General features: G+C 39.6%; 3 protein-coding genes across 3 annotated transcripts in view; all 3 read right to left on the bottom strand.

The window, feature by feature from the left end:
* Positions 1-15,372, bottom strand: part of gfpt2 (glutamine-fructose-6-phosphate transaminase 2) — a 37,111-nt gene extending 21,739 nt beyond the window's left edge. Inside the window, exons 1-7 of the mRNA XM_083915275.1 lie at positions 15,188-15,372; positions 14,150-14,239; positions 13,827-14,014; positions 13,557-13,668; positions 13,215-13,342; positions 9,762-9,913; positions 9,387-9,565 (exon numbers count right to left, since the gene is read on the bottom strand). Of these exons, the coding sequence (XP_083771401.1) occupies positions 9,387-9,565; positions 9,762-9,913; positions 13,215-13,342; positions 13,557-13,668; positions 13,827-14,014; positions 14,150-14,177 (787 nt within the window). The 5' untranslated portion in view covers positions 14,178-14,239; positions 15,188-15,372. The remainder of the gene's footprint in view (positions 1-9,386; positions 9,566-9,761; positions 9,914-13,214; positions 13,343-13,556; positions 13,669-13,826; positions 14,015-14,149; positions 14,240-15,187) is intronic.
* A 1,408-nt stretch (positions 15,373-16,780) lies between these two features.
* On the bottom strand, positions 16,781-17,793 carry LOC310948243 (C-X-C motif chemokine 10-like). The gene is made up of 4 exons (XM_083915296.1): positions 17,710-17,793; positions 17,449-17,566; positions 17,106-17,183; positions 16,781-16,918 (listed from the first exon to the last, which is right to left on the bottom strand). The coding sequence occupies exons 1-4, from the start codon at positions 17,771-17,773 to the stop codon at positions 16,837-16,839; spliced, it is 342 nt and encodes a 113-aa protein (XP_083771422.1). The 5' UTR covers positions 17,774-17,793; the 3' UTR covers positions 16,781-16,836.
* A 3,047-nt stretch (positions 17,794-20,840) lies between these two features.
* LOC310948245 (C-X-C motif chemokine 10-like) lies at positions 20,841-22,075 on the bottom strand. Its single transcript, XM_083915298.1, has 4 exons — positions 21,899-22,075; positions 21,638-21,755; positions 21,274-21,351; positions 20,841-21,130 (listed from the first exon to the last, which is right to left on the bottom strand). Exons 1-4 carry the CDS (start codon positions 21,960-21,962, stop codon positions 21,052-21,054), a joined length of 339 nt encoding a protein of 112 aa, XP_083771424.1. The 5' UTR covers positions 21,963-22,075; the 3' UTR covers positions 20,841-21,051.
* Positions 22,076-22,391: the final 316 nt, after the last annotated feature.

Below are 22,391 nucleotides of genomic sequence, written 5' to 3'. Positions count from 1 at the left end.
GTATTGTATTGTATAGTATTGAATCGTATTGTATTGTATAGTATTGTATCGTATTGTATTGTATAGTATTGTATCGTATTGTATAGTATTGCATCATATCGCATAGTATCGTATCGTGTCGTATCGTCTCGTATCGTATAAATCAAAACAGCTTTTCAGCACAAAAGTCATGCACTTCCTGTAACTTTTCAACCTCATCACTTTATTACTGATTCTAGTTTACCCTGTGCAAAGGTTGTACCAGAGCTCGGATCTGATGCCAGGCAACATGTACGGCAATAATGAATGATAGAGAGCCATTGACTCAGGTTTATGGATTCCATGTGTATAACATACATTTGCATAAGACAGATACCGTACTGAGGGAAATTAAATTCTAGGATAAACTATAGTTAAATCATCTATTTCAACTACATTTGAATGGTTGGCGTATTCACAAAACAAATGAGAGATTTCAGTGGGGTCTGAGTCGAGGAGTTGCTTCTTACCTCAGTCTCTGCCTGTATCACAGTCGGATGGGTACCAACAGGCATTGAGTGGTTAAAAGAAGACAAGCAATGCCTGTATTTTGTGAGACAGTGTGTAGACAGGAAGACCTATAAAAAAATGACAAAGAAAGTCACAAAAACAGAATGAGAGAAATATGAAATGGGCACGCTTTTGTTTCTCTTTGACCACATCATGTCCACTCGCTGTCCACGTCTCTCCTTGAGGAATGTGTAAGCGTCTGGCCAAGTCACACGCCTCACCTCGCTTTGTCCAAACCACATCCGCCCATATGTGATCATGATGAAGGAGAACAGGGATTGACCATTTTACAAGTGGCCTATTTGTGAGTGTATGGAAAAGTACAACTTTATACTTGTTTCGGACTGTTTTCCCAGACCCACACCTCGGAAATGATACACAAAACGTAAGACAGAACCTGTGTTTGTGCATAGGTAACCATGTAGTTGCATGTTCCTCTGTATTTGCAAATTATTAAGGTTTGTTTCCATGATGTTAACATGAAGTCCTCTTTGCACAGTCCATAACTCTATAATAGTGTATAATTATCTTTCTTTGTACTATATGCTTACGCTCAGGTGTGCTGTGTGGATGTGCGTGAGTGAGATCCAGGGACAGAAGCCAAAGAACTGCATTCCTCTACTGGCTTAAGGGATTAATAAGTATAATTGCGTGTGCTCCCTGACTGTGTTATCCAGTGAGATCCACCCCAAAGATCAAAGATTCCTTAAGTACTACAGTGATATAAAATGATGGGCATACAGCGAGGTTTTGCCACAGATAATCAAGAAATTTCAGGGAGTTACAACATTTTAATCCGTCTCCACTCTTAGATTTTGAGCCTTAAACCTTTAACATCTATCTGCTGTTTAGTTTGTTATGATGATGATGATTGAATTTGATTACCACATTGGTGATTCACCTTCTCCAATACTTATGCGTCAGAATTATTTGTGAGGAGACACCCAGATAAACTAGTGTTGTGTCCTGAGTGTGGGTGAGCCCCATCAACATCATACAGAAACAATTAAACATGTATTCCTTTATTCACCCAGTGAAAGAATAATAAACTATTAATTGAAGGTAGCAGGAAGAATAAGCGCAAACCACAATGTAGGCAACATGTGTTGCATATTTGAGGATTATATATAAACTGTGAACTATAATTTACGGAAACATTAATAACTCGAGACCACACCAGCCATGACGCCAATTCACTTTTACTACTACTTCCGTTGCCCTTGCTCAGACAACACCCATCTTCAAAACCTTCATTTTGAACTCAACTACACCTTTAGAGTTTTGTGACTGCATCAGGGGCATACAGTGGGGGCCCCATATTCCTCTACTTCTGGCAACCTTGCTCAGATCACACACTTTTTTGAACTGAACCTTTATTGTGATCTCAACTACATGCCTGTAAAGTTTTTTGACTGTATCTTGCACTGTTGTGACATGGTGACAAAATCTGTCCACAGACAGACAGAAATATGTATTTAGTAAATGCCTGGCAAAGTACTCAAAACCGCTTCTTGGGTTGTTCTCCCTACAGTAGATGTCTCCAGGACCAGATTTTAACAAACACACAAATATACACGCTAAAAGAAATACCAGGTTTGTTCTAGTGGTTGGTAAAAATTATATATCTGTTTGAATGATGATAGAAACTGTCCATAAATGCGGAAGGATACACTTTAATCTTTGACTAGACTACATGAGACAACATTGCAGCTGGATTATGTGATTTAGATTATGAAATATTACGTACTTTGGACAATTGCAAAACACTCACGTGTCTTGGGTATTAAAATCATCCCATTTAGCAGCACACCCAAGAAATGAATGATCTAACTCACTTGCATGTTTCACTTTCAAACACGCACACACAGACAGTTCTCTGGAAGTGGTGTGTGGCAGTGTTAAAAGCTTCAGCGAGTGCATCAACCGGATGTGGCTCTAGTGAGCTCCAGCTGACTGTTCAGACCTCACTGTAGGGGATCTCCCCTTCCACATCTGCTTTATGTTAGAGCCTGGGGGCCAGTACAGGAGGGCCCAACAATACACTCTGATTCTCAGTGGGGGATGGCAGGAGAATGCCCGGTGAACAGAGTGGGGACAGGGTTATATTTAACAGGTAACATTATTAATTCAGTATGCATTGATTTTTTTTTTTTTTACCAAAGGCAGAATATACAAAAGAATGGTGTAAAACACACGGGTAATCCCCCTACGCACAACCCCCTCCACATTTATACATAAATAAAGCAAAAGAGGGAAAAATGAATGACAAACACACAAAACGCATCCATGTACAGTATATGGTTCATTTCTTATACTGCTACAGTATATTAAAATAACGTACTTTCCCCTTATTGTATGGATGGATTACATAAAAGGAGTATGCGGGCTTTTTCATGTCAGTTGACACTTCAGTTTTGTTTTCTTTAGTTTTTCATTGACAGCTTTTTACGGACGTTTATAACTCTAATTGCTTCCAAGATAAGAGAACCAAGATACAAGGTACAGGAAGATGGTATTTTCAGATATTGTTTTAGCAAAACACATGACATTTAACATTTTAATTAAAATGAGACTTCACATCTCACGTGTGAAAACATTCAAACAGTTTTTACTCTATGTGCTGCTCTGACATTTGCACCCCTTACATATATTCCCTCTGCACTGTAGCTCCACAGAGGCGCACTGCAGGGGCTCTTTGGGGACACAGAGATGCTGTAACAGAGGTCATATCTTTACAATTTATGAGGTACAGCAGTGTGTTATTGCGTAACATAAGCACACGGATTGGATTTGTGTGTGACCCACATCTGTGTTAATGGCTGTAACACCGTAACCCTATATATCCCCCCAGGTAGTGGGTAAGATTGATGCTTACTTTCACAGGAGAACGTACCTGAAGATCACCCTCCCCTTCCCCGAACTCCTGTCAGCTCGGTGGGTTCACCTCGGGGCCAGATCACCGTGAATCAGCAACAGATGTGGTTCTGAAGTCAGATGGCGTAATATACGACGCAGGGAACCCACCCATCAGCAGACTTTAAATTGGACCCCCTTAAAATCCCTTGATACGTTTTGTCAGCAGCTCTTTGTGTCATAGCGTGAATAACTATTACCTCGATAAAAAAAAGACTGCCTGAGTCATGCTGTGGTTGGTGATGCTGGTCACACAAACAAGTTGGTTAAGACATCGTAGCAGGCCTACTGTTGTATGACTTGGAAGAAATAAATTAAAATGTAAAAATCTAGTTATTAATCATATCACAGCAAGTGGGGATGAGCAGATATACAAAAAAAAAGAAAAAAAACAGCACAGGAGCCTTTACAAATACAGTAGTTAGTTTCCACTTGAGGATAATGACTCTGTGTAGGTCAGGTATCTGTTTATTATCAAAATCCTTGTAAGTGAATCGATGCACTCAAGAGCTGGTGAGAGAGGATTCCCGACATACTCTGGAGTCACCCTGACATAAAGCGCTCCTACCACTCCTACATGTATTAGATGAAAGTGCACACAACATTCTTCAAAGTTGACCTTTTATACAGAGCACATTTAGATTATGTTTTCCAAAACAGTATTACTAACACGCCATAAACCCTGAAGTGGGTTTCTTGTAAACGGACTTTGCCAGACTGGCAAGTCAAAGTTGTGTCATAGGGGCATAAGGAATGGAAATACAGCCCACGGAAATGCATTGTTTTGAGGTTATGGAAGGAATTCGTCCAGACCAGTTTTTTTTTTTAAATACAAGATGAGTAAGTGAGTGTGTCGTGTCAGTTTGCAGATGAGACCCTGGTGTTTGTTTTGGTGCGTGGTCACTCTGGCAGGGTGGTGCTTGCTATCGCACATCTGTGAGTGACCTCAATGATTTTGCGTAGGATCGGAGCAGAGGTGGAGGCGGGGAGCTGGGAAAGGGGGGCTATACACGTCCACGTCATGTCGGACCCAGAGAGAGAGAGCCATCTGTATTATGTCATGACTGCAAGGGCACTCCACCCTTTGCTCTCTGTTTCTCAGTTTCCCCTGTTTCTCTCCCGCCCATACTCCCCCCAACCCACCCACTGTCTCTCTTGCCTTTGCTTTACTGCTGTGTGCTTTTGGTTTAGTGTTACTGACAGACAGTGTTTCCACGTTGCATGCCTCTAACAAAAAAAATGACCCAAGACTGAATATCGTGGCTGCACTTTCTTCATCCTATCTTCTTTTTGCCTTTCATCTTGTGTCTGTCTATCAATCCCTTTATCTCCCACTAATAACAGTCCACCTCCAGTTTTTGAGTGAAAGCTCTCTGTCTGCACTTGTCTGTCTCATTTGATGTTTGCCTTCGCTCCTGTATTTACCACCTGAAAACCAGACGTGGAAACTCAACAGTCTGTCATTAAGTAAAGGAGCGTCCCCTTCAGGAGATCCAGCTAATTTCTGAATAAATGAAAGTCAAAGTTTAAAAAAGGATGAGAAAGAAAGTGATGTTTGGCCTCAAGTCGAGGCCTTGCTTCTGTGAGAACTGCAGCACCTTATCTGAAGGGAGAATTGTTATTGACTTTACTTTTAAAAAAACAGTCAACATAGATTGTGTCCTGTATGTGCATCCTGGTGTGTCTCTGATAGTAACAGAATGAGGGCAATAGGCACACCCTGTTATATATCTACCACAGACACACACACACACACACACACACATGCGCGTGCACACACACACGCACACCCACACACACACACACACACACACGCACACACACGTACAATAAACAGAGCGTCACACAATAACTGCTGAGAGCTTTAACAAGGCTGTAAACCCTTGCAGTTCATGGCTGAGCCTACGGGGACAGGACTCTGCTCCCTACTGTTTCTCCCTGCTGGCTCACTGTTAGATGGCCTGGATGTTTGCTTTGATGTGGAGAGGGAGGTTGGGTAGTTAATAACATGTAGCTATTGTGTGGTATCTCTGACAATATAATTTCTGTTGCAACAAAGTCATTATGTCTATCCACAGTAGAACAAGACTAATGAAATCAGTGTGTACACAGTATGACCCGACGGACCAGTCAACAGAGTATTATAGTCTTTCTTTCTATATTATCTCATTATCTTTCAGACCTTTTATTTGGGGAAAAATTATATCATGGCTATTAAATACATCATTGGATTCTAGCATACACACTGCTGCTTTTTAATCTGGGTAATATAACACATAATGAAACTTAAAAGTCAAACCTGTGAGTGTGACTTAATTTTGCAACACCCACCTTGTGTTGTTAAGTTGAGCGTATTGTGCCATCTCCTGGCCAGTGGCCGCAGCTAAAGATTGGTGTAAAAGCCGAGCACAGGGATAAGGAATATTCGACAAGGAAAATGCTCAATTAAAACTATTGCTATTTTGCATTGTACACAATTACTAAATGTGAAAAGAACGCAGATTTTATATTGCCACAGCCCGGATTTGTTCAATGACTGAAATATAGGAACTGAAAGAAAATGTGATTATTAGGCTCTACTTTTACATTCACATAATACAAAAAGAAATGTCTTTTGTGACACGCACAAATTAAAACTGGTCAGTCAGAAACAGTCTTCTGAGACATTTACTGCTACGAAACGGCCAAATGCTAATCACACATCATGCATGGTGTTGGGCAGTCAGTTGATTCAACAATGTGTGCACTGTTTAAAAGGGGACTGGGCTTATACAGGCTCCATTGAGTTAGATTTGCATGTTTCGCAAAGAAAAGAAGCAGAGAACCATTTTTTGCTTGTTAGTATCAGATTTATTTACAGATGTTAAGTAGGAGACCATCTCCCTTGTGCAATTACTTACTGGAATTCGTCAACTTTTTCAAATAAAAACAGCAGGGATTCTTGTATTGTGACGCAGAAAACGCAAAATTGACCACTTCAATGCTTTGTATCTTTATAGCATGTTAAAACAGAATTGAGATTCAATATAAAAATGTGTTAAACTCAACATAACACTATTTAGAATGAACAATATTGATTTAAAGCAGAACAATATGAAAAAAATCACTTCAGGTCATCAGTCAGTCATTCTCTCACACAAGGCAAAATAAGATGCTCTTTCAAATAATAAAAAAACACTAGCAGTATTTAGATAGCAAGAATGCCAAAAGCAAGCATGCTGCAAGTTTAGGCACAATATCAGTCATCCCACACTACTCTGCATGCTAACAGAGAGAAGCACTACACAACTACAAAGCGGAGCTTATTTAAAATTTAAAAAAGAAAAATGAGGCAACGAGGCATTATGAATTGAAATAGCTAGTCAGTTTTTTTGAGAGGCAATGCTACAGTGATTAGCTTGAGCAAAGGACTGACAAGACATTTCAACTACTTCAATCTCAAGCCATCATTGCCAATGGAATGAGGACAACAAGGTAATGTATGTCGATGCATCCATTATGTGACAGAACAACAATAATAATGCAAAGCAAAACCATTTTTATGGATGAGAAATGAAGTTACTTCACTTGTTGTTTTATTTGACCCCATGAGCTGGAAGAGACAAGAAAGGGATGGTGTGGATTAAGGGAAGATGGCAATCCATTGGAGTAGGTCCGCTGGGAGGAGTAACAGTGCGGTGATGTCTCTGGGGCTGGTGAGCTAACACTAAAGGAGGTCATTCCTCTCAGCAAAGGGGACAGAGGAAGACAGGAAAGCAACTGAGCAACTAGGCGGGGGGAAAAACAACTTTTAAAAGATGTGGTACAGAGGTTTTTCTCCACAGCTGGTCTTGCCTCAGAAGCCCGAAGGTGTTAAAACATTCATGTCCCGAGGTTTAAGTTTATGTGGCCGTGTGGGTGGCTGCTTGGCATCAATGCCCGTGATTTCAATCTTGGGGGGTATGAAGCTGGCAGGGTCGTCCACCTTGAAGTTGACCTGGGTGTTGGTGCCATCCATGGTAGAGGACTTGTGCATGCCGAAGTAGGACTGTAGTGAGAAGCCTGTGGGAGAGACGAGGAAGTGATAAATGTTTTCATTGATGACCTAAATCGAGCTGATATTAAGGGAACAGCTTCCAGGGTTCCTACACATTTTCCATTACAAAATTCCATACTTTACAGACTTTTCCGGAGGATCTTACAGCATAGCATTTTATTCAAGCTAAATGCTAAGATCTGTGTACCCCTACAGACAGTTACAGTAGGAATGTACAGTTAACCAGGGAACTACAAAAGAAAACACAAGTATTTGCTTAATTTGCTTTTAGATGGAGTACACATTATGTAAATGAATAAATAATAAAAAATAAAAGTAAATCATGAATAAAATGTAGACGACACGTATGGAAAAAATTTAATAAATGAGAATCGCAGTCTCACGGCCATTCACTATTCTATATAATCTACAGGTAGGCTATGTTGCGTTAGTAAACTTGTTTTGATTTGTATATATTCATATATTTTATTTTAGAAAGTGAGATAATAGTCTTGAAACAATACAAACATTTTCCCATGCTCTTTTCCCCTTTGCCATACTTATCTAGACCTGGAAATTACTCAAATTAAATCCCATACTGCGTAGGAACCCTGATTTCTTTAAACGATGTTCGTGCTGACAGTTGGATGTGGTTGGATGTGGTTTCAGGTGCAAAATTAGAAAACCTCTAATATAAACCACACTCAAGTGTGTTTAAAGGTTAAACTAGTCTAAGAAAACATTCAATGACCTCTTGGTCATTATTGTTTGTCCAAGAGGGTCCCATCTTGTGTCTTGATTTTTGGGTGGTGTGGTGACCCTTTCGTTTACATATGAATCGCAGATCGTGGATTCGATATTGCCCCACCCTTTCAAAATCCCCACTGATTTCACAAGCTATTCAATGGCACCTAGGGTTTATCTGTGGCAGTGAAACCAGCATTATTGTATAAAGAGAGAGAGAAAAAAACCATCTCACCCCAGTTTGTTGTGGCAGGGGGTTCCACCTTTTGCTATGAGTTTATATCCCACCATGTGCATTAATACTTTGAACTAGGATTACCACCTCACTGCTGTATGACTCAACCAACCAGTTAAGGTAAACACTGATGTCTGTACCATGTCCAATGAGAAACAGTTTTTGCATGGTGCAATGACAATTACCTGAAGCTCAATATCAGTAAAATGAATAAGCATGTGGCGTACTACCAGAGGAACAGGATGGAGCAAAAAAGTTAGAGCCATGACAGTATTGGACATGGCTGTGCTGTGGCCTACACCTGAGCCTTATCTGCAGCCTATCAACCAGGCCCAGGCCAGAGGGGACATTTCCTACCTTAAATATGACCCACCAAAGGGGTGTCCCGATCAAAGGGAGAGCAGTTTGCCCCTCACATCCACCACAAAGGCAGATGTGCCAGGGTAAATGTCACAAGCTTGATAATCCCTACTTATAAATTTAAAATTTAAATTTTTGCATTTTTTCTTTTATGGTTATTCACCTACCAAAAAAGGTTTAAAATTTGCTTTATTTAAATAACTGCAGCTTAAAAAATGAAGTCCATGATCTTTGCTCTGTTTTGCATGGGAATAATATCCAGGTAATGGCCGTCTCAGAGACGCATTTAAATGACACTGTAGAGGATGCAGCTATATCAATTCCAGGATACAATGTTTTCAGGTGAGACAGAGACAGGTTTAGAGGTGGGGTTGCTTTCTTTATACAAGATCAACAAGTTTTGCAAATCTAATCTGTTCACCCAAATGGGCGAGTCCCTCAAGGTGTTCCCGAGATATCTCACTCACAAGAATGGCTCTGATGGACTGATGGACAAACGCAAAGCAGAGCACCGCTGTTGCCAGTGCAGAGGCATAAAAATATGATAATACAGCCAAGATCTAAATTCAGAACTCGATTTAAATCTCTCACCTGTGCTGGTTTCACAGCCTGGGTCAGTGGGGGACTTCTGGACCACAGGTCGAGGTCCAAAGAAGCTCCACCTCTCACCTCCTCCTCCTCCCTCATTTCCTCCCATTTCTGTGCTGGGGTTGGGATAATTGAGCTCTGGGTTGCCAAGAAAAGGCGCAGGACTCAGCTGGTACCAGCTCCTGTATTCCCGCCAAGCAAGAATAAGAAAATTAACATACAAGCAAACACGGTAGGATATGATATATTGCACATAATATGGGCCCCATTTGAAAATTAAGCATGTTATGATTAGGGGTTCTGTTTCCACCAATTTCAATATAAGCATCTGGGTTCAGATAAAATAACAGAATGAGTTTAACATTTCATGATGCCTACCTGCGACTAAGAGCCGGTGATGTGTGGGGACTAACACAGGGGGTGACGCTGGGGGTGACGGAGGGGGTGACGGAAGGGGTGCTACTTGGGGTGGATTGTGCTGATGTTGTACACCTGTCCTCCTTGAAGTCCCCGTTTGGCATTCTCAACTTCTGCACAGACAGAAAGAAACAAGCAATGACACAAACAAACAATAACAAATCCCTTATATCGATAAATGTGCAGGTTGCCGGTTTCAGAAAACAGTATTATGGCATTAGCCAACACTGAACTTTGCTCAGTCAGGTTTTCATCTAGACTGGAGACATTTGCACTGTTGTATCTACTGTTTGTATACAACAGGTGAAGGTTGTGGACCTCCACCCGGTACATTAAAAAGTGATTGAAGCTTTAATACCTGCAGTTGGCTGGTTGTTTTTGTTTAATGCACCCTCTACAAACAGCAAAGTGTTGATCCGTTTCTGACAACTGTGTCAGAAACAGAGCATTGATCTTATTTAAAGAGTAAACACTCCCCGAATACACAATGAAAAAGGTCAGCAGTGTTTTTCTGGACCTGCAGACCTTAAATAATAATAATAAAAAGTATGTCACAGGTCTTTTGAGCCCATTACCTGCTGTGTGAACATGTGGTGTGGAAGGGAAAAGAGAGGGCAGAAACAGAGAGAGGACCTTTCTATGATAAATAATGGTAAGAATAGAGCCAAGTTGTATTATTTAAAAGGTCATTAATGAAAACATCATAAACTACTAATCAGATTGCTCTACCTGCAAAAACCACCAGTCCAAGTGAACCTGCCTATGAATAACTTCTCTGCTACACAAATAATACATGTGCAAAATCCTATTTTAAATACTGAGAACTCTAACCAACCAAATACATGTGAAGCCATACTTGATATTAAGATTTAGTTCAGAAATTACCTCAAGAGTACTGCCAATGTTCAGTTTCCATTTAATATGGATACATTCCTGTCGATATGAGGGTCCTTCCTGCATGGCAGTGATCATCATGCAAATGAATAACGGTGAGAGGCCCTGTGGCTTTTAATCTCTTGTGTATTATTTGGGTTGGTATTTGGCTGGATTTCACTGCCCCAACAACCCTGTTGGACTTCAGCCAGAATATTACAAATCAGGACTCAACAACATTGTGGCAGTTGAAACTGTTGTTTGTCATGTACAGACTTCCTACTCCTTTTCTAAAATCAAATTAAAGCCATTTTCAAGTATTTCAAGGTTTTTAAGGTTTTTCAAGGTTTCATTTTTAGGCTTTTCCTGCACCTTACAGCTGTGGTAAACTACATATTTGTATACAGTACAATACTAAGTATTCAGTACACTTATTACTGCACTGGCTCATCACATTAGATTAGATGTTATTGTCCTATAAACAACAAACATGAATTTGACTAATAGATATAAATGAAATCACCAACTATTTTGATAATTTCTTAATCATCATGCAAAACAATGTCATGCCAACCCATGTAAAATAAATTCCAAGCAGTTTCAAGCACTTCTTCCAAAATCCTTGAAAACACTTGCATTTATAGTGCAGTGCTGTCAAGCATTTCCAGTACCTCTACAAACCATGGATGTACAGTATGAAGTGTTTGGTGAAGTTGAGACAGAGAAAAGCCAAATATAAGACATGGTGTATGTTTGAATAGAGGCAGGTAATTTTGCTATTAAAATACGTTAATGTTACAACAAATGTACATGAACACAGGGCCTAATGACACCACATGGCATAATCTGGCGTAGCAAATGTGAAGGCAAGTGGAACCAGGCCCTTTATTATAATGTAATTAAATGTATGTTAGGACACTACGGTTAACGATGGACAGGGACATGGCGGTTTCATAAACGGTAACGTTACCTCTACAGTTAGCAGGCAGGTCAACCGTGGTAAGACACATACGAATGAGCTTTTTGCACTAACGCTAACCTGAACGGAGCAAGCTACACGTTACGATAACGTTATTTAACCCGCTCAATTTGACGTCAGTCTCTTTGCCTCTGACTCAGTTAACGTGCATTATGAGCTTTATAATTGTACGCCAGGATATTTTAACATGAACGTTACGTTAAGGTAGTTTGTTTACTCGAGTTAGCTCGAATGGCAGTTAGCAACGTTGCTATGCTAACGGCCTGCTTTGGTCTGAATGTACACACAGTTACAGCTAAATACACTGATTCCTTCACATACCTTTTTATGATAAGGTTTCTTTGACGCTCCAGTCCGACAGATTCCTTAATTTTGCCCATAATGTTGCTGTTTTAACACGTTTTTCCTCGAAAACACAAACGATTGTCTATTCTATCACACACCACAAGCGGGCCTCCAATCTTTTTGTTAGGCCCTCGTTGATTGGTCCGTTTGAGAAAACAAGGGGGCTCGATTCATTTAAGGGCGTCGCTTGGCAACACTTCTGCCGGAAGCTCCAGTGAACCAGCACAGAGCTGTATGACGTAATTTGTTTACCAAGATGTTGTTCCATGTTTACTATACACTCAACAGGTTAAACGATATGGTATTATCATATAATTTCTCAAAATAACACTCATTATTTTGAATAATAACACAGACACCTGAATTCTTCTAGCAGGAATATAATCCCCATAATGTAGGCTATTTTTCTTTAACATCGTAAAGGTTGTTGTAGGTCACTTGAAATGTGAGCATGAGGAGTGGGCCATAGTCAGCAGGGGGATTGGACAAATCCAGACAGAAAAGAAAACACAACCTTTGTGCATCCACACGCTGCATGTGTGTGTGTGTGTGTGTGTGTGTGTGTGTGTGTGTGTGTGTGTGTGTGTGTGTGTGTGTGTGTGTGTGTGTGTGTGTGTGTGTGTGTGCGCACTTTGGAAAAAAAAGTCTAGTTTCTAAACCTTCCCTTCTGAATCCATGAACAAAAGATAAAGCCTTAACACTTGACCCCTAGAACTTGTTAATATTTAACACACTATTAACACACTATTGAGCTGAATTTTGATGACTAGGAAATTTATCCTGTTTTCAGTGTTCATGGGATGTTTGTGCACTACGTTATGATCGTAAAAGTACATTTTCAGAGCTTGTGTGACAATGTGACATTTCCAAACCAAATTTCTCTTAAGAATAAAACAAAGTCTTACACAGTCATCCTTACTCCAGGTTTGTTATGACATTTCAGCCAAAACACACTTCATCAGATCAACCTGATCAGATTAATCAGTTATATCCGATGACGGCTAGACCTTTCATTTGGGCCTAAACTTAGTAATAAACTAACAGTAAGCTACACAGTTGTTCTTCCCTCTATCTATCTTACTTATCATATATTCAAGGGTGAGATATATTTTTGATTAGGGCCTTATTTATTATTACCCGAGGACAGAGATAAAAAAAATGTCACTGCCCCTTGGCACATCAAGGCTTGCGTATAGAACACATTTGTTAATACTTACTGGCAATGTGCCGTCACCCAGTCGGTGAAAACGTGTCTCCTCAGTAGAGAGCCCCTTGTGGGGATAATATCCGGCATCAGTGAGCCCCGCCTGGTGCTCAAACTTCTGAAGGTTCTCCTGCGTCTGCTCTAAGTGAGGATGGGCATACAGTCAACAGTGGATACAAAATTGCATAATGTTTTGATATGCTGCAGTCCATTTATCCATATTTGGCAGCCAAGGCAGCAGCCATTTGGACAATCACAGGTGAACCTTACAGAATGCTGTGACATATAGAGACTTGTATGTGGGTCTTAACACAGATAGTGCCTGTAAGTTCCTCAGTTGGTATGGTTGACTTACTGATCATAAGTGAGCTCATTAAAGACGTGGCTTTGGCTTTCACAACAGGCACTGGGGACTTGATTGGCGCTGCTGCCTCAAATGTCAGCAACTTCCCACCACTCTCGACTTCCTGCTCACACAAGTTTATATGCTGTTAGGATTCATTTTTAAACCAGTTACACATCAAATATGACTCAAACAAATGTGTCCAGGCATGCACCCAACATTCAGGAACAACATCTTCAAAAAACAATTTGGATTAGAAAATAACAAGAATCAGGAAAGCACCTCTGCGGTGTTCCTGAACTTGTGCTGTGGGATGACAGGGTCTTTCCATAAGATGTTGACAGAAAAGTCTGGAGGTGGCGAATGCATGGTGGCATCCATGAGCTCATCATAGCTGACATTGCGCCGAGTCATTCCGATGGGAGACGAAAAGGCACCGAACAGTCCAGATGATGTGTCAGATTCAAGTGCTGAAGGATGGAAGTAAAGAAAACATGTTATTACTGTGTTTTGCACGAGGAAACTAACATCCGACATCTCTGCAAAAACTAGCAATCATTTTACAAATTAAGTCATGTTAAAATTAATTTTAATTTCTGCATTACCTGGAATGTCTCCCCGTCGTGAGGCCATTTTGACACCAGATCTGAGGGGCTGACCACAGGACACTGCGTATGGTGACTCTCCACTATGGGCTGAACAATCCTCACACCACACAGTGTAACAGGCTCATTAGACGCATATAAAGACATACATCTATGGAAGCAAAGTGTACAGTGCAACAACACGTTGATGTGCAGACAGAGGTAAATAAATAGACATGTTACATGCTTGGGTTTTATTAGCCTAAGCATGGTTAAGAGGAGAATACAGTCTTGTGACTGTGCAGTACAGTGTTCTGTTTCTGACCTGCTCCAAATAGAAACAAGAGTCTGGTTACAGTACTGTTATTAATATGAGTTTATGTCAGTCACGCTCACTAAACAGCCTCTCGTCTGCTCAAAGCAGAGGAAGAACAGGGTCATTTTGAAGGAAATGAAACGGTTTGAATTAAGGAAATGCTGCCTGTCTCTTAGACTGGACCTTGTTCTACATTTAATTCAATATTGTGTTAAATGCGAGCCACTGTCATGCACGTAGTGAACCTGTCTGCATCTTATCATCATCTTATCAGTGTTCCTTATCAGCCTTGCCTGAGCTCACTTTCCATTGCAGTCCACCTGCATCTTCCTCACTTTAAACATCTGCCAAAACTAAATTCTGGCAAAAATTTGGATTTTGCAGATTTAGACCGGGTGTTTTTCTATTCTAGTCTACTTCACAGACAGCTGACACCTATCTGCTGTTGTTGACGTCAGCACATTGGGGTTGCCAAATACAGTGACTTGCAAAAAAAAAAAAAAAAAAAAAAAAGGAACCAAAGTCACGCCATGGGTGTTTGGGAATAACGTCTAAAAGAATCTATGCACTAGCAGACTATAAGCCTATAGTAACGATACCATATGGCTGTTTATAGGGAGGACACCTTACCAGAAATAGCATTTTAACCATGTATTGACTGGTATGTATATTCTTCGTGCACTGCATTTGTCACTTTGTTAGAAATCGTTAATATTGCCATGCATGCTCGTATTTACACTTACCTCAATTTGTCAAATTATTCCGCAGCTGCAGTGATTTCGTTGTCAAGGTGGCGCCGACTTGACAGACTGAACGAACTGATATCGTATGTTTGTTCATCGGTTGGTTGATCCATGACTTTTGGACATGCGGAGAGTAAACAGTTTGCTGAGACGTCCGTAGTTTACGGCTCCAGTGAACGCACCTCTCCTCCAAAGGAGCCGGCGGGAGTGGTCATCCGAAATTTAAAGCCCTGCAGCCTGTTTGGGAAAAACGTGGTGAATAATTAAATTGTTAAGGAGTATCCTAGACTACCGTCTTATTATGCAATACCAAAAACAAGCAGTGGTGTAAGTAAATCTGATATTTCACTTACTAAGTAAAAGTGTTGAATACTCAACTTACAAGTAAAAGTCTCTCATTCAAAAATGAAAAGTAGGTTATTAGCATCAACATAAAGGGAAACTACACACGTGCAAAATCTATGGCCTACAACGGTAGAAACAAAATATAAAAAAAATAGTATACATAAACAACTCTCTCCTAAATCATAAAACTAGAGTGCTAAAAATCAAATTTGTGATGTCATAAATTGTATAACTGTGTAAACTCAAAGTTGTAACAAAAGTACAGTACTTGAATAAAGTACTTTCGACTAAAGCCAATTCAAATGAAACATTTCAAAACTGAGATGGGCAGAGAGTAAATTATGCAAGGTTCATTGTAAAATTTGTGTGAGAATTAAAATTGAACTCTAAAATATAGGGTTACAGTTGCCTTTGGTTCAAGTTAGTGGTTAGGGTTAAGGTTAAGAGAGAGAGGAAGAAACAGAGAGAGAGAATGGAGGATCACAGCCTATGAGGCTCAGCTGATCTGAGCCGCCCCTTTCAGAGTTGGTTGGGAACACGTTATTGGTTGGTTATTGAACCTGTAAGCTGCTTTGATGTCCTGATATGTGTAATATTAGGCCCATTATTCGCCTTAGAGCAGGGGTGTCAAACTCAAATTCACAGTGGGCCAAATGCAAAGAGTGGGACAAAGTTGCGGGCCAAACTCTATATTTACTAAAAAAAAATAAAAATAAAAAAAGACTGCAAATGTGCATGTTTTCCCTTCTCTCCAGATGTGTAATGTTGAACATTTTCAGTGCATGTCCTTGTACTGTCATGGTGTTTCTTATTTTATATTGTTTTGTTACAGCCATGGTGGCTCTGCAGACAAGACAAACAGGTCCTTACCTCATGATCTTGAGGGCCAAATATAATTACACCGCGGGCCAGATTTGGCCCACGGGCCTGAGTTTGACACTCCTGCCTTAGAGGATAACACTCATAGTCTTGCATTGTCAGTTTTTAACCACAAGGCAGCGCTGTTGATATAAGACAGCAACAGTGTCAGGAACAGAAAACAAGTACTCAATGCTTCCTTATTGTTTTATTTATTAAAAAATAATATTAAATTACCAAAATGCAGAAAACTTGGCTTAAAACACATACATTTACAAAAACAGTGAAAAGGAAATACAGAAGAATAGAGGTATACTGTAAGTGCACATCAGTATAAAAATAAGTTAAATACGTTTTTTCATTTCACATCCACATTGGTTTAAGGTGCCTTTCTTAGGAGGGTCGGAGGTCATCTGAGCTTGCTATTGATCCATGGAGATAAAGAGTCAGACGTGAGCTGTGTTGGCGCTGCCTGGGGTGGAAGTGACCTCAGTGGGTCTGGCTGTAGTAGAGGTTTTTTTCTGTTTTCTACCAATGACAATAAAAAAGGAACACACATTAGACACATTACAGTGTGGAGAAGGCATTATTTCTGTTATAACTGTTATTCATATCAAATATGGAGATTCACTGAAAGAGTAATATTAGTAATTGGGTGATCAATTCATTCTGAAGATTAGGCTTGGATTCATATCAGTAAATACAATACACTCACAAGATGGCAGCCATGAGTTTCTGCACCGGCTTCAACTCGGGGTTCAGGCAATAGCGAAGGCCGCTGTTCATGGTGACACTGTTGACATAGACAGCAGAGGTGAGCTCAGGAGAAGTGACTCTCTGCACCAAATATAGCAGATAAACAGATACATAAATGATTCAGGAAGGTAGACTGATGACTAGACTTGTTGTTTTAGCAGGAGTTCATTGTAATTTTCAGTACAACTGAAGCCAGACTTGGATTCAAATGTCATTCTAGGTTTAATGCTGCAATGTCATCACTTTCTTACTAACATTTCACGTTCCCATGATCTAAATAAAAGACGTTTAGTGCATCTTACACTATCTCCACTTTGTTACAGAAGATGGTTGCTTGGTAGACCTGGATGTCCTTAATGTCACTCTTCGAGCTGATTACCCTTCTTACACGTTGACACAGACACTGTCCTGATTCACGGGCTGAGAAATTAAAGGAAAACACAATTTAATTAGCATGTTTTTCACTGCACAGATTTCTGCTCACTGCTGCCAAAAACACATACAAATGTATAAAATGTTGTCTATGTTTGAGTTGTAAATGCAGAAAAAGTATAATAACTTACATTGAGCTTTAGAGATGCAGACCATGACAGCCAGGAGCAGAAACACTTTCATGATGCTGGACATTGTTTCCTCTTTGGTCGAGATGACACTGGTGCTTGAAAAAAGTTCTTGTTTCTTGTGGTAAAGATGGTAGAAAAGAGCTGTAACAAGTGCAGCTAGAGAGATCAGAGAGCAAAGTTGGTTGACAGGAGAACTGTGAGGGGTTGAGGCTGTGGGTCGTCTTAAATACTTTCCTCAGACATGTACCTCATCAACTTCCTGTGATCAAGGGAATTTCTTTGTGACTGGAAAGTGAAACTTCAGAAACCACAAAAAAACCTACTCGCTCATTCCACTCGTCGTCTGTGGTTAATAATAATTAAATCAGATTTTAGATTTCAAAAGTTTTTTTTTATTTCAGGATTATAAAAAACAAAAATTGTGCACCTAACAATCAAACTAACAAACCTACGTTGTTATTTGACGTCATGTGCCATCTGAACAAATATTGTTCAACATTTTACACTTTTACACACTTTTTGATACCATGAAGATCCAAACACATCTAATTAATAAATCAAGAATTATTCATGAAAATCTTCACCTTTGTTTTCATTTGACTTTTTTAATGATTTGCAACAGAAGGTCAACACAAACCTCTTGTGAGTACATTTGAGTCTTCCTGTTGAATGCAAGTACGAGTTGATATAATTATCTCATCTAAAACATACAGTAATTATCTCTTTATGTCTATCTCCATATCACTTCTGTGACAACCACTTCAAATAAACTAAAATATATATAAGAACATCTGGTTCTGTATTTATTTTGTGTGCATCAGTGTTTAACACCTTTATCATGAACAGCACCAAATCAAATGTGAATGCCCGTAGATCATGGCAAGTGTGATTTAATGTGTTTCCACTGTAACTACATGGTGGTTACGCTGTCATGACATTTGTGGTGTTAATAGGTCAGCAATATATGATGGATTCTGATTTTCATTGCCTTCTTATATTCTGTCAGATCTTAACTCCACTATCCGATATCTCTGATATGCCCTCCATGGGTCATGGATTTGAAAGGAAATGTCTGGTTTCAGCAGAAATGTGAGTTTTAGTTTTATTTCTTCTTTCACTTTCTCTACAAAGAGACATCTCATCACAACGCTTCTTTTCCTTCTCTATTTTTGATATTCTTCCCTTTTCTTGGGTATTTTGACGACAAAGATGGAATAAAAGAGTGAAAGCACTTAAGTTTTAGGCACCTGAAAATCCTGCTTTCCTGTAAGGTACTATCATTTCAATGACAACTATCAGAGATCACATGATTGATTGACTGATTGATTTTATTTGATGATTGAAAAACACGTATAACATTACACTTAAGTCATTATTACATTAAAAATCCCCCAGGACAAGAAAACAGAACAATGTCTGGAGGCTTATTGCCATTATGGTCCTCAAGTGTAACACTTAATGCTTCATTCTCACTGTAACTGTTAAAATGTATAACAGAAGTACAGAATGCACTCTGCTGGTCGCGTTTTTGTGAGACACCATTTCTAAGCTGAAGTCACTCTTTTAGGTCTAAAAAAGGAAGCAGTGTCTCATTCATTTTTTATGGAGCAGCTCCATACTTTATACTCTATGACATCAAGTTTGAGACTTACTTCTCTGGTTTCTGGCTTTGAGAGAGAAGCTCCGGCATGTTCACAAATATTGATTAATCTTTACTAGACAATGGAAATAAAATTGTCCATCTTTTCAACATTGCAGCTTGTAAATGTGGGGCTAATTGAAATGTTATATAGCCTACTAGCCTACTTGGTAGCTTCTGAAATTCACCTTATGTATCAGTAAGGTCTTATTGATGTAGGCTAATTTAACATATTTGTTGGTTATATATTGTATTATTAATTTGAAAATGAAAAGTATCAAAATGTTGTGGGGTAAAGGTTTAATCAAATGGTGAAGAAGAAGCCCTCTTTCCTTCTACATCACTAGATGTACAGTGTTGGGATAGAACCTGACATCCGGCGTGTGACAAGCCCCTTCTGCTATCTCCACTATCTTTTTTGCAAGGGCACCATTGCCTTTGCAGTGCCAAAGACAGAAATACAAACAAGCCAGAGCATTTTCCCACTATGCCAGAATGATGAGTGGGTGTAGCCACACCGGGATACTCCACAGCACTGTGGTCTGACGATGTGAAACTACCTTTAAAGTGAAAGAAAATGGGAATACTTTAGTAATATAAAAGTATCTCAAAATTGTTACATAAACTTGGGTAAAGTACTTTGTACTAAAGCAGATTGAAATGTGATGTTTCAAAACTGAGATGGGCAGAGAGTAAATGATGCAAGATTCATGGTAAAATCTGGGTGAGAATTAAAATGGAACTGTTACAGTTGACTTTGGGTAAAGTTAGGGCTAGAGATAGGCAAATTGGTTAGGGTTAAGGTAAGTCTTGAGGGAGTGTGTGTGTGTGTGTGTGTGTGTGTGTGTGTGTGTGTGTGTGTGTGTGTGTGTGTGTGTGTGTGTGTGTGTGTGTGTGTGTGTGTGTGTGTGTGTGTGTGTGTGTGTGTGTGTGTGTGTGTGTGTGTGTGTGAGAGAGAGAGATAGAGATTCACAGCCTATGAGACTCAGCCGATGTGACCCCCCCTGTCAGAGTTGGTTGGGAACACGGTGTTGGTGGGTTATTGAACCTGTAAGTCGCCTGCAGCTTTGGTGTCCTTCGGTATCTGATATGTGTAATATTAGTAAGGCACAGAGGCATATTGTTTGGCAGCAGGCAAGATGATCAACTGCTTAGGGCCCCATGCCAGTAAGGGTGCAATGACAGTGGGAGACCTTACCTCCGTGAGGGGACTCCCCCCAAGTTTTTATTGTTCTTAATTTTAATATGTTTGAATGACATGTTTTTTAATATTTGTGTTCATATTTTTAAAATAACACACTTTAAAAATATCCTCAACTTTCTGATAAAAAAATGTTTACATGCAACGATATTTTTATTGTAACCAACTTATAACCACAGGGTAGTGCTGTTGATATAAGACAGCAACAGTGTCAGACTTGGAACAGAAAACAAGTACTAAATGCTTCCTTATTGTTTTTTTAATTAAAAAATAATATTAAATTACCAAAATGCAGAAAACTTGGTTTACAAAACATACATTTACAAAAACAGATAAAAGTAAATATAATAGAACGGAGATAAACTGTAAGTGCACATCAGTATAAAAAGAAGATAAATAAACACAAACTTTAATTCATTTCACATCCACATTGGTTTAAGGTGCCTTTCTTAGGAGGGTCAGAGGTCATCTGAGTTTGCTATTGATCCAAGGAGATAAAGAGTCAGACGCGAGCTGTGTTGGTGCTGACTGGGGTGGAAGTGACCTCAGTTTGTCTGGCTGTAGTAGAGGTTTTCTGTTTTCTACCAATGACAATAAAAAAGGAACACACATTAGACACATTACAGTGTGGAAAAGGCATTATGTCTGTTATTATTGTTATTGGGTGATCAATTCATTCTGAAGATTAGGCTTGGATTCATATCAGTAAATACAATACACTCACAAGATGGCAGCCATGAGTTTCTGCACCGGCTTCAACTCGGGGTTCAGGCAATAGCGAAGGCCGCTGTTCATGGTGACACTGTTGACATAGACAGCAGAGGTGAGCTCAGGAGAAGTGACTCTCTGCACCAAATATAGCAGATAAACAGATACATAAATGATTCAGGAAGGTAGACCGATGACTAGACGTGCCTTAAATGTGAAGTTTGTTGTTGTTTTAGCAGGAGTTCATTGTCATTTTCAGTACAACTGAAGCCAGACTTGGATTCAAATGTCATTCTAGGTTTAATGGTGCAATGTCATCACTTTCTTACTAACATTTCACGTTCCCATGATCTAAATAAAAGACGTTTAGTGCATCTTACACTATCTCCACTTTGTTACAGAAGATGGTTGCTTGGTAGACCTGGATGTCCTTAATGTCAGTCTTCGAGCTGATTACCCTTCTTACACGTTGACACAGACATTGTCCTGATTCACGGGCTGAGAAAGACAAGGAAAACACAATTTAATTAGCATGTTTTTCACTGCACAGATTTCTGCTCACTGCTGCCAAAAACACATACAAATGTATAAAATGTTGTCTATGTTTGAGTTGTAAATGCAGAAAAAGAATAAAAACTTACATTGTGCTTTAGAGATGCAGACCATGACAGCCAGGAGCAGAAACACTTTCATGATGCTGGACATTGTTTCCTCTTTGGTCGAGATGACACTGGTGCTTGAAAAAAGTTCTTGTTTCTTGTGGTAAAGATGGTAGAAAAGAGCTGTAACAAGTGCAGCTAGAGAGATCAGAGAGCAAAGTTGGTTGACAGGAGAACTGTGAGGGGTTGAGGCTGTGGGTCGCCTTAAATACTTTCCTCAGACATGTACCTCATCAACTTCCTGTGATCAAGGGAATTTCTTGGTGACTGGAAAGTGAAACTTCAGAAACCACAAAAAACCTACTCGCTCATTCCACTCGTCGTCTGTGGTTAATAATAATTAAATCAGATTTTAGATTTAAAAAGTTTTTTTTTTATTTCAGGATTATAAAAAACAAAAATTGTGCACCTAACAATCAAACTAACAAACCTACGTTGTTATTTGACGTCATGTGCCATCTGAACAAATATTGTT

This window comes from Echiichthys vipera, assembly GCF_963691815.1.
Source record: "Echiichthys vipera genome assembly, chromosome: 6".
Lineage (NCBI taxonomy): Eukaryota > Metazoa > Chordata > Actinopteri > Perciformes > Trachinidae > Echiichthys > Echiichthys vipera.
The sequence above is the reverse complement of the archived record's forward strand: the minus strand, read 5'-3'. Positions and strand labels throughout refer to the sequence as shown.

Excerpts from the sequence above, each read along its gene's own strand:
- LOC310948243 (XM_083915296.1), bottom strand. The coding sequence starts at position 17,773 with ATGTCCAGCATCATGAAAGTGTTTCTGCTCCTGGCTGTCATGGTCTGC. Across the intron at positions 17,567-17,709 it reads CTGCATCTCTAAAGCTCAAT|CCCGTGAATCAGGACAGTGT; the intron begins GTAAGTTATTAT and ends TTAATTTCTCAG. Across the intron at positions 17,184-17,448 it reads TGTAACAAAGTGGAGATAGT|TGTCACCATGAACAGCGGCC; the intron begins GTAAGATGCACT and ends CTATGTCAACAG.
- LOC310948245 (XM_083915298.1), bottom strand. The coding sequence starts at position 21,962 with ATGTCCAGCATCATGAAAGTGTTTCTGCTCCTGGCTGTCATGGTCTGC. Across the intron at positions 21,756-21,898 it reads CTGCATCTCTAAAGCACAAT|CCCGTGAATCAGGACAATGT; the intron begins GTAAGTTTTTAT and ends TGTCTTTCTCAG. Across the intron at positions 21,352-21,637 it reads TGTAACAAAGTGGAGATAGT|TGTCACCATGAACAGCGGCC; the intron begins GTAAGATGCACT and ends CTATGTCAACAG.